Source organism: Chaetura pelagica, unplaced genomic scaffold, assembly GCF_000747805.2.
Source record: "Chaetura pelagica isolate M959 unplaced genomic scaffold, ChaPel_1.0 scaffold112, whole genome shotgun sequence".
NCBI lineage: Eukaryota > Metazoa > Chordata > Aves > Apodiformes > Apodidae > Chaetura > Chaetura pelagica.
In genome coordinates this window covers 1,981,757-1,998,276 of record NW_009952798.1, presented here as the reverse complement: position 1 = coordinate 1,998,276, position 16,520 = coordinate 1,981,757, and the positions used below count along the sequence as shown (strand labels likewise).

The following is a 16,520-nucleotide window of genomic DNA, read 5'->3' as shown; positions in this document are numbered from 1 at the left end:
ATCAGGAGGTCTGTAGTAGACCCCCACAACTGTGTCACCCGCACCTGCTTTCCCCTTAATTCTTACCCACAGACTTTCCACTTGCCCCTCATCAGCCCCTGCACGAAACTCAATACATTCTAGTTGCTCTCTCACATGAAGAGCAACTCCACCACCTCGCTTCCCCGCCCTGTCTTTCCTAAAAAGCACATAACCATCCATGGCCACATTCCAGTCATGTGAGCTGTCCCACCATGTCTCTGTTATTGCTACCCGATCATAACCCTTAGCCCGCACACAGACCTCTAACTCCTCCTGCTTGTTCCCCATGCTGCGTGCATTAGCATACAGGCATTTCAGGAAACAAACAGAGCACACCGGTGGGACTAAATCCTCCTTAGACCACCTGCCTTCGGGCCCTGGTACGTTCCTCTTGGGCTTGTCCCTAACAGACCCAGTTTTCTCCCCTTCCCCTTTCACATCTAGTTTAAAGCTCTCTCAGTGACCCCTGCTAAGTCCTGCCCCAAAAGCCTCTTCCCCTTCCTCTTCATTGTATAGTGCACAGTGAACAAAATCATAATTTCAGTGCTACCTAGTCACCTCCTGATTGTGGGTTATGCCCTATGAAACATCTTAGTAGACTACAGTGAATAAACTGAAGGAAAGCCTGTGTCTGGCAAGACTTGAAGGCAAAAGTAGCTATCTCAAGAACAGTGTATTCTGGAAGTTGTAAAAATCTCTGGCTTTCAAAATGAAATTATTTGTATTCACTTCAGGAAGTTGGCTGGCACTCCTGGACATTTGAAACTACTCTGTTTTGGTTTGATTATTCCTTGTATTGTGCCAGGGATGTGCATGTCATTTCTGTGTGGGCAGTTTTACCTAGATCACAGCTTCCCTGCCTAGTAGAGCTGTATGAATACTTAGGAAGGAATTGCCTATTCATTCCAATTTCTAATACTGAGAAATTACCACACTTGGTTCTTAACCTCCCTGTTGTTTCCCAGTGTGCAGTGAGTAGACTGTGCAGATGCTTCTCCTAAAGTTGTTCCACGGTTTCTAATTGGTTGTTGGGTTGTTTTTTTTAGTAAATGTTATTCCCAATTATATTCTTGTATTTCTATGTTGCTGCTTCATCATGGATATCTTTTTCTGAACACAAAGGAGATTACCTTCCTGGCATCCCTTTGAAAGAGAGATCTCTTAATAATAACTAATCTTTAGATCTTCCAGGACTGTTGCCCGTGTAGTCTTGTGGGGTGATAGGCAAATAGAGGCAAGCACAGTTCTCTGTACTCATCAGGATACTGAAGTGTGTTGCAAACAGCTGCTGGGGTTTTTTTCTCTACCCTCCGCTGTTTGCTTTGGACAACCTCATGCTCAGTGTTTTACAAACAACATGTTTCTGTGGTTTTTTTAATGCACTTCCATATCAAAACAAAAACTCTTCATGCTTCCACTTCCCTAAGAGCCTGCCTGAAAGGTTAGAGTAAGAATTTGCACCTTAAAAATAAAACAATTTGTCAGACATCATCTTCCCTCTGCTTTCCGTCTTCTGATAGTGTCTCTTTCACTTAAAAATGCAAGAAAAATTTAATTATAGCCCAATAGCTTCCCTAGTATTGCCTTCTAACACTACTGGTGCTGTTCTTTGTCCATCTATATGTCTCCCTATACAGCTACTTAGCTTTCAGCATTTTGCTCCAGAGGTGGCCAGAGTCAGAAACAGGCTTACTGAGTCATGGAAAAAAAGACTGATTAGGATGAAGAGAAATAGATATTGCTTCAGATATTCCCTTTTTCTTTTGTCTTTGTCCTTTGTTCTATGTTGTATTTCTTCATTCTTTAATGCTACACCAGCTTTTTTAAAAAAAAATCTGTTTCATGTGTGCCCTCCTATAGCTGAAACAGGAACAGAATTTCAAACTTTTTGGTATTCAGAAAAGACACAACATTATTATTATTTATTTTTTTTTAAGATGCATTTGACTGTTTCCTTGCAGTACAGAGGACTTCTTAGAACAAAATAATAATGATAATTTATATGTGAAAGGTTAATTAAACCAAGCAAACCAGTAAAAAGCTACAGTAAAGAATTATGTGATGAGAGATAAAATTAGGTTGCTGGCTTGAAAATTGGATGCCTCATGCTCACCATAAATGTGACTAAGGTCATTGCAGTCACTGGTCTTCAAATAATACATGAAGGCTGCAAAAGTCCTACAATCTGGGCTATGCAGCACCCAGAAATATTTCTCTTAGAGATAATGAATCACCGGCCATGGATATGGTTCCACAGCTTTTGTTGCTGATTATGGCTAATTGAGATCTTCATGATTAAACTGTGGTTCCTCAAGGTCACATTCACATACTTAATTTTAAGCAGGCAAGTATGTCTGTTTTCTTCAGTTGGAGTTTTCCAACACAGAAATTTGAACAGGTAACTTGGCAGGACTGTGGAGGTTCAATGTATTTTGTTCCTGGTATGAAAATGTAATTGTCTCTTTCAATTTTTTAAAAATCCATCCTGAATAAAGCTGGAAATTGAACATGACATTAAAAATCCATTTTTTGTATTGGAATCCCAAAGCCTTTGTAAATGACTGTTAAGAACATACAAAGTATCTAGATAATATATCCTAATGTGATAAACTACAGGAAGTTAGCAAAAATAAATCAAAATTCTAAACGTAAACTTAGGTGTAGTTTTTGGAAGATTTGTTTGTCCCATGTGCCTGATGAGTTAATGAGACCTGGCTTTAGATGGTGGGTCTATCCAAAAGCTAGTGGTGGAATTCATATCCAGCTCTTGTCTTGGTAATAAATAGATTTCTCTAGTATTGTTTCTGCTGTGCATGTTCACTGTCCTACCTAGAAGGAGAGCAGCATCAAAAAGATAGTGTTTTTTTGCCTTTCCCTAGCCCTAGGAGTCTTCTACTGAGTTGTCAAAAGATATATTGGTGCAAAATGCTGAGTGAAACCACATCCTTTGGCAACAAACCCATCATTATGTAAGAGCTTAAAAGCTTTTTGTGTTCTTTTCTGTTCCATTCAATATCATGTATTCATGTATATATACATATATTTATATATAATTAATTTTTGCAGTAGGAAATTCAATGAACTTGATAATTCAGTTGCATTTCATATATTCTTACAATTGGTATATTTCTTGTAGTGTTCTGATTTAAATGAATAATTGCCCTGTGCAGGTTTATAACATGGAAATTAACCTCTTAAATGAAGTAATGTCCCGATAATCAGTTATAAGCTTACGTGACATCTAATTATAATAGGTAATTTGTAGCAGAATGTTATATTTCTTTAATCATTTAAGTAAGAACTTCAAGAACAATTAATTTAAATAAAGAAAATTTAACTTCAGACTCATTTATATTTCTCCTCGCTCTCTTAATCTATTATCAGGTGCATCCTTAGTAATCTCATTGATACAATTACCATGAAGGCTTCCATTTAGCTCATCATGCTGTGTGCTTGGGTTTTCCAAAAAGGCAGAAAACATTTGGGTAATTTTGCCATTCTGAAAACATGTCACGTAGGCTAATTTGGAAGTAAAGACATAATTAAATTAATATTTTCTTTGTAAAATGAAATACCTTTCTCCCTTATCATCTGAACTTGAAGAGAAAATAGCCAGGAGACATTAGGCTTGGTTGAAACATTAGGTGTGGAATTATTAAACTATGAGATGAATCAAAGAACACGAGCATTTGTTTGGCTCCCTTTATTTCAACAGACCTAGTGCATGTTTTACATGTTTTATGTATCTGTACTCACACACACATTCACTCGTACAAATGTCTATATTTAGGTAGTGGTATTAAAATTGTCCCCATAGTAGTGTTCTCTGTATAATAGATAAATGGTAGCTTCAGTAGGTGTCAGACACATCATCCTGCAAACGATGCAGGATTGCAGCCTGCACATGTTTATGTTATAAAATGTGTTATAAAATAGCAATGGATAGTAATGACAGTAGAATTGAATAAATAGTCCAATGAGTAGATACTAATGTTGTGCTTTCTTTTGCAGCTCCGCAAAGCCATTATAGATCACATCTCAGACTCCTTCTTAGATACCACTGTTCCACTTTTAGTTCTCATTGAAGCTGCTAAAAATGGAAGAGAGAAAGAAATAAAGGAATATGCTGCTATATTTCGAGAACACACCAGCAGGCTTGTGGAGGTATGTTGGATGGAGTTTCACTTCTTTGGAATAGATGTTATAAGTGACTTGTCTCTGCATGTTTCCTTTGCTGGCAGATGTCATAGAACAATTCATCCTGGCACTTCAGGAAAGCAGACACAAATGGCCCAGGGTAATAGTAAACATTTTCAATTGTTTATATGATGGCATGCAGTAAGATGGGGGGATTTGTGGTGTTAGCATTTATATAGTATTTTATTGCACAGAAAGCAGGTCGTAGGGAATTCTAATCTGAGAAATTAGTGTAAGTCTTTCCACAAAGATACTCAGTGGGAATTTGATTAGATGAGTGATTCCAAGGAGTATTAGCTCAGTGTGTTCGGAATACTACTACCCAAACTCAGTGAGCACTGTATTAGTGTTAGTTGTTTGCCAGCTTTCTCACTTTGAAAGTTTGTAACCTCTGAAATGATATGCTAAAAAGGAAATGGTGACACACAGTTTAAAGCCATGAATGCTCTAGCAGACTGAAAGCATGTTGACATATATGCTGAATAAAATAACTTCATATGTGGCATACTCAGTATTCATTTCTAAAGGAAAAAAACTTCTTTATTACTGATAAGAGATACTTCTTTGTCATTTGGGAATTTTCAAATATCATTGCAGTAAGATCTTAATTTGTTGGACAATGTGTCTTTAAAATGTGACAAAATATTCACTAATGTAAAGTCACTCAAACTGGAGTTTGAAACACTGCTGGAGTAGTGAAGTAATGGATTTTACAGGAATGGTTTCTCAAGTGCCTATGAGGAATGTGTTGTTAATTTTTGGGTGGGGTTTTTTTTCAGCTTTTAGTGCTTTAGTGTGTAGCAATGCAAAAATGAGAAAAATCAGTGAATTCACTCTGTGGCTGAAAATTTACTTAGGAAAACTACTTGGCTTAGAATGAAATCATTAATGCTGGATAATTACAATTAATGAAAGACAAATAGGTAAGGAGCTACAATAAAAGCACGGTATTGCAATTATATTTCTTTTCATGGTTGTGTGGTTACAGAGTAATACTAGTTATTATTCTCTCATTTCCAAGAGTGTTTCATTTTGACCATGCTGCAAAATCAAATGAAAGTTAAAGCACAAACTCAAAGTTTTAAAAGTCTTTTGGATTGTCAATACTGAAGCTAAACCAGCCTGAAGTGGCTTCATTTTTAGAAAGGACAGGTGATCTCTGAAGATCAGAGAACTTTACTAAATTTGAGACAGAGTCCAGGTCAGCTGAAGTAATCAAATCATTATTCAGTTCAGAAGATGTGAACCTAAAATTCCAATATTCATTTCCTCTCCTGGGTTTTAATTTGTTTCCCAAATGGAAGGAAGAGCAGGCCATTCGGGTAGGTTTGTGATTAAAGGGGCTCATGGCTGCAAACATACACTGCCTAAAAAATCTACAAGGATGTGTAGCAGCTGCCTATGAACATAAGGCTGCTCAGAAGATAGCTGTGCTTAGTGAGGCAAGAAAAACTATAGAAAATTTTTGCACGTCAGCATGTTTATTTCCTAAAAAGGGCAGTGGGGAGGGAAAGTCTAATATCCTTTTTCAGGGTGTCTTTTCTACAAAGAGATAACCAGACTAGATAGTCATGCCTCAGAAACTTAGAGATGGCCTTTATTCACTTCACTGAATGATGAGGTTTGGCACCTTCTGCTTTTACCTAAACATCTGTAATAAACAGATGATATTGCATTCTCAAAATCATCAGCGAGCCATAATCGGAATCAGCAAAGTTTTATTACCAACTCTTAATATGTCCTTTGTAAACGTTAGCATCATCTTTGGTACACTGTGACTGTCAGTTGTAAATGATGTTGCCATATGGATGGAAAAAAAAAACCAAGCAGTGTTTAACTTTCCTTCCATGATATTTCCTTTGATTGCAGAAATTTGCAAAATAAATTCCTGAATCTGGCCCACAAGACTGGTGCATCTGTGTAGTCAGGTCTCCAGTCACATAAAAATCAATTTGGGGTCTGCAGCCCCAGGTGATAAAAAATGCCATGATTTTGATGTTACAGGATTAGGATGCAAGTCCATTTTTAAGTAAAATTAATGATGTTTATGTTATTTTCAGTTTAAACTTTGACTTCTATACTCAAGTTAGAACATGTACTAACTACACTGCCACTCTTCCCTATCCCACTCCTCAAACATAACACTTCACTTGTTGTTTCACTTTCTTTCCTCTTCTTGTGAGTTGAAGAACTCAGGTGGGTATTTGCAGATTTGATTGTTCTTTTCTTTATTCAAGTTAAAACAGTATTTATGTAGTTTACTCTTAACACAAGATAAAGATTCGCCAAAGACGATTTATCTTGCTTATTAAGTGCCTGTCTCTCTTTTGGCTAAACGAGTAGTTTAATCTGGATGTCTAATTTCTAGAGAGCTGAAGTGAGGTGAGATGAATTATGCCTAGAGAGATGTGTTGCTCTGCTCTGAGACAAGGCTGCATTTTCCTATGCTCTGTATAGCAGTTTTTAATCAAGTGTATCCTATTTTTCAGTGCATTTTTTTGCGTGTTTCTGAAAGATCAAGGACGTTTGACTAAGAGGTTATGTTTTGTATATAAATTCAGTAGACTGAGTTGAACGTGGCCAAAACAAAGGTTCATCCTCTCACAAAGGTTTCTCCAAGAATGAATTTGATATTCAAGTACTATTTGAAATATCGAGATATATTCTGTGGCTTATATTTTAAACTGAAAATGAAAACTTCTCAGATAGAAACAATAGGTCTTAAGAAAGAACATAGGGTTTTTTCCCCTTTTTGAATGTGAAATTTTCATTGAGTTAAGCTAAATTGCCTAGTATGCTGACTCACTGCTCATATAAACAGTATCCTCATAGGCCAGTGACCTTTGTAAATCAGCTTGAAGATTGATCTCTTATATCTCTCTTCTGAGTTAGCGTTGGGAAATTATCATCTTTCCTTTACAAATTGATTTAAGACACACACAATGATACACTTCAGAAGTATAAATATAATATAAATGCAGTGAAGTACAAAGCATCAGTGAAATGGAAACACTGATTGCCAGACCAGGTCTGGGGTGATGTTTGTAAAGATAATAGCAACTACAGGTAATACCTTCTTCCTTGATTTCTGATGTTTTCTCTCTCCTGAGTTTATTAACTACCTTGTGCTATTATCTCCCTGAGAGGTTCTAGCTTCTCCTTAAAAGTGCACACACTTGGGTTGCTACCCACACTTACCAGGAATATTAGCTGGTGGTTTGTGTACAGTGCTGGTATTCAAAAAGCTCCAACAGTGGTGAAGTATTTGAGATACCTTGTTTAACATCTTTGCACAATTATAGCAGCACAATGATTGCACGGAACAGAATCTCTTTGTTGTAAATGGGAACAGTATCTTCAAATAGATGGAGGAAGTGAAATATTTCTAGTTACAGAGTAAAAAGAAAAAAAACCACATTAAAATGCCCACTTTGGCTATTATATGGAACACTTCCTATATATGAAATGGATGCTCTGCAGCTGACATGCTTTTATGAGTACCAGAGGTCACATTAAACATTCTTCAGCTGGAGGTTATTCTAGGCTACAGTGCCTTCCTTATATTGCTCATACACTGCATCACATATTCCTAAGTCTGAATATTGATTTTGTGACATTGGAAAACTAAGATGTAGTCTAAAATGAACAAAACAACCAGATTTGGGTTATGATTCTGTATATGCTCTTGTCTTTGTGAGCTTCAGCTCAAAAAATCCCCACAATATATATTTCTGTTAGGAGTGTTTGTTATTAATTAGAATTCCTTATTATAAAGCAGAAATTTTGATTAAAATCTTTTAAAAAACAAGATGAACTGCTTTGAGATTTCACACATTCAGGTTTTGCTTTGAAATACCTTTTTATTTAAAACATTACCAGTGAATTGCAAATCTAACTGAAATATTTGATTGTATGGAAAGATTTTTGAGTAGTCTCATCTTCTAGGAAATGTCAAAATTAGCTCTGATCTGAATATAAACACTATTTAAAATGATGACAACATAATAATTAAAAGCCTATGGGGATTTTGTTGTACTTTACAGTCTGTACAGACTGTACTTTACAGTCGTAAGACATGCGTGTTATTACTGAATACAGGGTCCTGGCCTGTGGTTAACTTGTACCAAAGACAAGTTGGTGATCAGGAAGTGAGGTGGATTAGGAACTGGTTGAAAGGAAGGAGTCAGAGAGTTGTAGTCAATGGGGCAGAATCTGGTTGGAGGTGTGTGACTAGTGGAGTCCCACAGGGGTCGGTACTGGGACCGGTGTTGTTCAACATCTTCATCAACGACCTGGATGAGGGTATAGAATGTACCCTCAGCAAGTTTGCTGATGACACTAAGCTGGGAGGAGTGGCTGACACACCAGAAGGCTGTGCTGCCATTCAGAGAGACTTAGATAGGTTGGAGAGTTGGGCGGGGAGAAACATGATGAAATTCAACAAGGGGAAGTGCAGAGTTTTACATTTGGGGAAGAACAACACCATGTCCCAGTACAGGTTGGGGGCTGAACTGCTGGAGAGTAGTGTAGGTGAAAGAGACCTGGGGGTCCTGGTAGACAGGAGGATGACCATGAGCCAGCAATGTGCCCTTGTGGCCAAGAAGGCCAATGGCATCCTGGGGTGCATTAGAAAGGGTGTGGTTAGTAGGTCAAGAGAGGTTCTCCTCCCCCTCTATTCTGCATTGGTGAGGCCACATCTGGAGTATTGTGTCCAGTTCTGGGCCCCTCAGTTCCAGAAGGACAGGGAACTGCTCGAAAGAGTCCAGCGCAGAGCTACGAAGATGATTAAGGGAGTGGAACATCTCCCTTATGAGGAAAGGCTGAGGGAGCTGGGTCTCTTTAGCTTGGAGAAAAGGAGACTGAGGGGTGACCTCATCAATGTTTACAAATATGTAAGGGGTGAGTGTCAGGGAGATGGAGTTAGGCTTTTCTCAGTGATGACCAGTGATAGGACAAGGGGTAATGGGTGCAAATTGGAGCATAGGAGGTTCAAGGTGAATATCCGAAAAAATTTTTTTACTGTGAGAGTGACAGAGCACTGGAACAGACTGCCCAGGGGGGTTGTGGAGTCTCCTTCACTGGAGACATTCAAAACCCACCTGGATGCGTTCCTGTGTGATGTACTCTGGGTGACCCTGCTCTGGCAGGGGGGTTGGACTAGATGATCTCTCGAGGTCCCTTCCAGCCCCTAAGATTCTATGATTCTATGATTCTATGAAAGACCAAAACAAATACTGATATTGAGAGGACAAGTATGTAAAGTGAATAAAGGAGAGGTAAAAAGAGAGACTGAAATGTCACATCTACACAAGGAAAAAAAGCAGACCCTCTGTAAGTAGAAATTTCTTGTTTGGGAAGGCTGACAGGCTGTTCTCCTGACCTGATCTATCAAAGAGATGTAATGCTTTCTCAGAGGAGGAGTGATAGGCTGGCTGAACTTGAGATTAAAAAAGAAATTTGATGGGAGCAGGGAAGAATCCTCTGATTATCTTTTCTTTTGGCACAGATGCAAATCTCCCACTGCAGTGTTTAAAGGTCAAGTGCACCAAGCAGAGGCTGAGAGATTTAATAGGAGAAGTGAAGGCAATGATGAAGTGAACTCTGTGTTCTTCATCTCTTCTCTCAGTACTGGAATATATCATATTCTCTGTAGTTTGATCTAATAACACTGACTTCAGGTCTAGTACCCTGATCCATAAACTTGAGCCTTTAGACTATTGCCTAGTTCTTGCCCTTGTTTTTTTTTACTTTTTTTCCTGTGTTCCAATATGACAATGTTGGCTTCTAGGAATTGAGATTTTTAAGATTGGATCTGTTGCAAAAAACTGACAGTAACAGACAGCACATATATTTTAAGTCTGTCAGTGTTGTAACACATCTATGACAACATTATTATAACAATATTATTATATTATGCTCTTGATATAGAACAGCAAAAGCCTGCAGGACATAGTGTGTTCTTCAAAAACAACTTGCCATTTCATACAAAGATTTCTAGTGCAGGAAATCCAGCACATCTACTGAAAGTGAATTCTCCTTAAAAAACTATTTTAAAAGTAAGCTAAAAGAGGTAAAGGAGAAAAAAATCTAGAGTTCTAAAAATATGTATAGAAAAATAACTTGTTTTGTCAATTGCTAGTTGAACAAGATACAAGCTTGCGTAGGAACGAACTAGAGAAATACCAACAGAATCCTGAAGCTAGTTCACTTAATGAAAAAAAAAAAAGATCTTGAATAAATTAATTTAACTAAATTAACTTACTGGCTCTTGTTACTGCAGCTACTTCTAAAACTAGCTTTCGAAAACATGAGACTGATGTCTTAAATGTGTTGGGAGAACTTTGCTTCACAGCTTATAATTTGAGTCCAGGCACTCCTTGCATAACACAGGGTTCTTGGCCCCTTACCTGGGGTGCTTGTGTCTGTCTGTGGATAGCAGAGTACAACAGTAAGGGTAAGGGAAATTAATTTAAACTGTTACCACTGGAGAGTTCATAGCTTTTTGCCACTCTAACCTGGTCAAACTTGTGTGTGGAATGACAACAGTCTGGGACTGGCACCATTATTATTTAGAGCCTTTCCTATTCACCTAAAAGTTGGATCACACACAGAAAATGTGTTTGAATTAATGTGAGCCAAACTCAGGGAATTGCTCACCCTTCACGGAAATTAAGTTCTTCAAGGGTAGCATTTATTTAATTTGTGTTTCAATAGCACTCTGGAGACTCCCAAGAAATATCTGGGTCCCTAGATTGGGGGAAACAGATGAGACAGATAAGCCGTAGAAGGAGACAGAAGGGGAGAATAATTCTGTCACGTGGATCAACGATGTAGCCTGGAATAAAACAGAGATAAGTTAATTCAGCTAACTCAGAACTAGTTACCATTAAACTCCATTAAGAATGTCCATGCAAGGGTTTGTTTAAATTAACTCCTTCTATCTAGAAAACCATGGATTGATTTCTATAAAGAAATTGGTGTTTGAGACATATTTATAGATAGGAAAATTATTTCTCATTCAATGCTACTACGATTGCAATGCTATTTTGGCAAACAATAGGGCAAAACTTACATATGGAACACATCAAATATTTCCAGGGTTAAACATATCAAAATGTTTTTGCAAAACCCAAACCAGTGGAAAGAATAGTAAGTATTTGGTAATACAAATTAATCTATATTGATGATAATTTAATAGGCATGGTACAAGAAAACTTCCTTTCTCTCAAGGAAAACACAGAGCCACTGGTTCTTGAACTAAAGCTTTCTAAATCTGCCTCTTGTGGAAAACAGCTCTGCCAAAAGTCGGTTTCAACACAGAATCTGCAACTTAATCCTGATAAGTTGCTTTTCATTTTCTATGCAAACAGTAAATATTTCTCTTTGAATACAATGGGAGAAACCTCACTATTTCAGTCTGATTTATTGACATCTAAATAAAAGGTGATAGCTCTTACTTGCCACCTTGTCTGATTTTATGTGTCATTTTCTACATCTTTCTCTTTGAAATTTTAAATATACTGACCCAGAAAATTGGGTTCTGTAAGGAACTCACCATAGCCCTGAAAGATGCAGGTAAGAAAAACACTAAAAAGTCATCTCACTGTGCTTTCCTGAGTCTAGTCTTCAACGACCAATGGTCGAGCAGCCTGTGCTGGTGGTTGTTCTAACCTCTGAACATCCAGTACATACGGGTTGTGTTCCTTCCCACTATTTTGCTTCTGCTCAGAGCTAAGGACCATAGGAAGAAAACTACAGAAGAACAACAAAAAAACCCACATATGCCATCCAAAGTAACCCACAATCTCCTGGCAGATAGCAACTTAATCTAAAATAAAATTTAACAATCCATTAATGAATGTTGCTTTACATTTGAAAGCACTGCATATACAAAGTGTGGTCAGTTGGAAGATGCTGAGTTCTTTCTACCACCTTCAAAGACAATAGGGCATTGAATATTCTCAACACTGCACCCATTTCCATGGGTTTTCATCCCAGACTGCTAAACCCTGAATAAAAACAGCATTTTAGTGCTTCATTGCTACTTCTTTAGCATTTATTTTATTGACCTATTGGAAAACAAAACTACTTCTATCAGTGGTGAAACTCCACAACAACTGCATGTGGAGAGGTCAAGCTGACAGATTACTGTGACATCTTTATTAACTTTCAGGATATCTGAAGAGAGCAGAATCTTGTATCATTCTTCTCAGTAGCATAACCAGAAGACAAGACACATGGAACCTTCTGAGGCAGTTTTTACTTCCACTGCTAAGCAATTGCTTCCCCATATGTAAGATACAAGTATAGGGATTGTAGTTTTTTTTCCTGGCACTTCTGGTGTTACTCTTCTTCTTTAATGTAAAATATACATTCAGTTGTATTAATAATAGAATGACATCTGTGTCAAAATAGCAGTTAAATACCCTAAGTTGAAGAGTATTCATCATCCCTATTTTTGCTTTACAGTTTAACTTCTATTAGTTGTGTACATAACTTTACACAGCAGCTGTCATCAGGACACAGGATCCTGCTGTACAGAGTGATCTGTGGGCACAGAACTTCAGTGTGGTTTTCTGCTTGAAGGAACATGTATCTAAGTATGAAACATGAAGCAATTAGCACACGGAGATATGCATGCAGAATATTGGTCACCACTCAGGGCCTAAAATGTTCCTGTCAGCAGACTAGGAGGACATTTCTTGTAAATAAGATGAGCACTTCTTAGCATGATCAATGTTTATGAATGGGGATTAGGCTGTCATGACATTACCATACTAATTTCTGAAATCAATATATCCATGACAAATTAACTCTTCTGCCTTAGCACACTTTCCCCCCCTCTTTTATTTAGCTAGTTAACACAATGCTTTATTTTTGAGAGGAAAACCAAAACACCTTCAGGTTGCTAATTTCTATGCATCCTCAGTCTCTGTGATTCACAATTCCCATTCAGCAGTCCCATTTTTATTTGACCTTTTCACTTTCAAGAGAGACCAATGTGCAGCCTGCTTGTTCAGGCAGGGTTTAGTTATCTGCACATCCATGAGAAGTGGGCAGCAGAGGTTCCTTTTTTGTAGGTTCTTTGTTGTTGCAGTTCAGAATGCAAAGATATCAGTGGATCCACTTTACAACTCCAAGTGCTGACTCAGCTAATCTCAGCAAATCTGTGGTTGGATAGGTCTGCAGGAAGCAATACCCATCAAGCTACAAAACAAAAAAATACACTTCTTCATTTTACTCGAGATTTTTTTTTTTCTGCAACTTTAAAAAAAAATTCAAACACATTTAATGCCAGTAAGCCCAAGCTCCTGCTCTCCCGTTTCTGCTTCAGCTCATTTCTGTGCTGAGGGCTCTGTGAGTCCTTCAGCAAATTGACCAGCTTGTCAAGATGATGTGACAGCTGTCAATGAACTGCATAGACAGCCTTACTGATGGCAGCCTGCAAAGCCTCTGTGGCAGGTGCTGCTCTGTTTGTTTGCAGACAGCATGCAAACGGAAAGCCTGTAGATGGTAATGGCATTTCTGGAGGGTGTGTGCAATTATTTCTAAAATGAGAGGCAACATGGGAAAAATGCACAAATGCTTTGAATGCAAAAATACTTTAAATTCTAATAGAAGAAGCCTGGGAACAGTAATTGAGAGGTGACAAGCAGGTGGAAAGAGGCCTTTAAAGACAGGTAACTTGTTCTTGATGTATTGGAGCTGGTAGATGGATACTTAATGGAGAGCCAGTGTAGACAAAGTAGTGAATTAAGAAAATTAATTCAATTAAATCAGCTTAAAGTCAACCAAGTACTTCTAAGTGTATGTAAACTTTAAGACTTTGAACCGTGCAATTTTGGGTCTCACAGACTTCCAGCACCTGGCAGCAAGTCCTGAATTCATAATATGAGAATTTTTGCACCTTGATGTAATTAATCAAATAAGGCCCAACTTTCCTATTACTGTTTGAGCTTTGGGTGATAAATGGTGACATTTTCATTAATCCTCTTAATCACAGCCTTTATTGCATAGATGTGAAGCAAGAGAGCAAAAGATAAACAAGCCAAAGATTTATCTGACTTTCTGTGTCTGAGGGACGTACTTCAGCAGCTAGAAATGTCAGCCAGCTAGTGTGGTGAGGCAGGGTGTGCCAGCAGCAGTGGGAGCTCCAAAAGGAACTTGTCTTGGTTCAACATGGACTCCTCATCATGATACCCAAATTAACATTTTTGCTGATAGTGTAAAAGCAGCAGTGACAGTGACTTTTTTCTTGCATTACTGCAGAAACTAGATTTAGAAGATCCTCAGAATATTAGAAATGGTGGTAATTGTGATTCCATCATATGTCCCCAAAAATCTCACACTTTTGATGGTACTGATTGATAATGAATCAGTCACCTATATAAGAATAATTCTGCAGGTGCTAAAAAAGGCACACATTATGAAAATGTTAAGATCAGTTTACTAAAGCTTGTGCTTTTGTTTTTTACAACTTGGCTGAGACAAAAAGCACATAGTGTTTGGTATTTCCCATGGTATAAATTTCATCCTCTGCTGGGGCTCTTTAAAAATAACTGCAACAAACTCAAGCAACATGCAATAACATAGTTACTTCGAAGGAGATCTCATCACTCACATTTTAACATCAATAGATTAGACTGCTTTTCAGTGTTAGCCTAGTGTTCAAAATCCTGAGGTCATGACAAATTTCTAAAGCTTTCAAAACATTTTGTCAGACAAACACAGGCTGGTCCTGCTTGTCACCAGGAACCTCCATGCTAGGCTCAGTAGGACAGAATTAAAGTATCTAGACATGTTTTCTTTTAATGAAGGGTTTTCAGTCAGCTCTTTTACCCAGGCAGTCCAGTAAAAGGCAGTAGTGGCTATATCCCAGTACTTTTGGAATGGGAAGTTCACCTTTCTGAGTTTGAGCTTAATAAACATGTACCTGTCAGCCCTTTTTTAGGAATAATTTATAATTCTAGACTTCCTTGCAGAGAGATTTGTTTCCTTTGATAGTATTAGTAATCCCTGCATCTCTTAGTTGTTGGATGGATGTATAGTGTATGTTAGGATTGTTTCTCATCTGTGTATCCCTTTACAGTGATGAACAGTGAATTCCATTGCCTTTTTCTCAAAGCCAGTAAGCAAGATGGTCTCTATCTGTTAATTCAGTAGAATCACAATCCTACGTTTTTAATTCTGTCCCTGTGCTTAAGGGTGAGCCCACATGATGCCTCAGACAGCATTGCAATCTGCAGTTGGGAAATCTGCATGATTTTGTTTGTAAGTTTTGGTTGCAAGGCTTATAAATGGTTTACGTGTTTGCCTTTGTGCTCAATTTTACCTTCCTGGACCAGAGATCACGTTGCAAAAATGAGTCAAGGGTTTCTTATAAAATGTTTTATGAACCTTTAAACTCAATCACTCAATGAAATACAGGCTTCCACTGACACAGAAACGTTTTGTGTTAGTACAACATTGATTCCATATAAGCTGCAGCAGCTAGGAGACTACCTCCAGCTCCTCTGCAACTGGACTTTGCTGTCCATAGCTGGCTTTTGCAGTAATGCAGCTCCTGACACCATTCACAAAGAGAAGAAAACCTAATAAACCCCAGAACAATTCCGTAGATATCATTTTAAGGGATAATGAAACAGGAAAAATGAATGAGAGGATTAATTATATTTTTACAAGATAGTTGATATACAGCCTGGAGTGAATGCATAATAATATACTGTGATGCAGCAATGATGTAATGTCAGGCATAAGTCTGTACTATGTCACAGATGAGATTTTTACCACGGCAACAGTGTGACATTTATTAGGCTTTAAGGGCAACTCGGTACATGGATGCACTTCACTGTGAATTATGGATGGCTTTATAGCCACTGCAAATACAACTGCCTCCAGGATTTCATAAAAACCTTCCTATGCATGTTTACAGTTTCAAATTGCAATTTAAAATTTGGCTTCACTGTAGCAGGGGCAGGTATTGGAGTCGCGTGAGCCCTGACCCAGCTTTCCTGCCGGTCCTCTCTGGGGAGCTGACATTCAGTGAGAAGGAAACCGGCCCACCGGCAGGAGGAGACGAGGGTGTTGAAGTGTCTTTTTTGCCACTTGTTCAGTGAAAGGGCTCTTTTAGGCTTCCCAGGCACGGTGCGGCAGGTGTGCGTCCTCGGGCGGGAACGGCGCCGGGCACAGGTGAGCGCCCTCAGGTGGGAACGGCGCCGGGCACAGGTGAGCGCCCTCAGGTGGGAACGGCACCGGGCACAGGTGAGCGCCCTCAGGGGGGAACGGCGCCGGGCACAGGGGAT

The 16,520-nt window shown here is 38.5% G+C and overlaps 1 protein-coding gene across 1 annotated transcript in view; it reads left to right on the top strand.

The window, feature by feature from the left end:
• CTNNA3 (catenin (cadherin-associated protein), alpha 3) overlaps positions 1-16,520 on the top strand; it is a 431,886-nt gene that overhangs the window by 259,968 nt on the left and 155,398 nt on the right. The window contains exon 9 of the mRNA XM_009994846.1: positions 4,033-4,185. Within this exon, the coding sequence (XP_009993148.1) occupies positions 4,033-4,185 (153 nt within the window). The remainder of the gene's footprint in view (positions 1-4,032; positions 4,186-16,520) is intronic.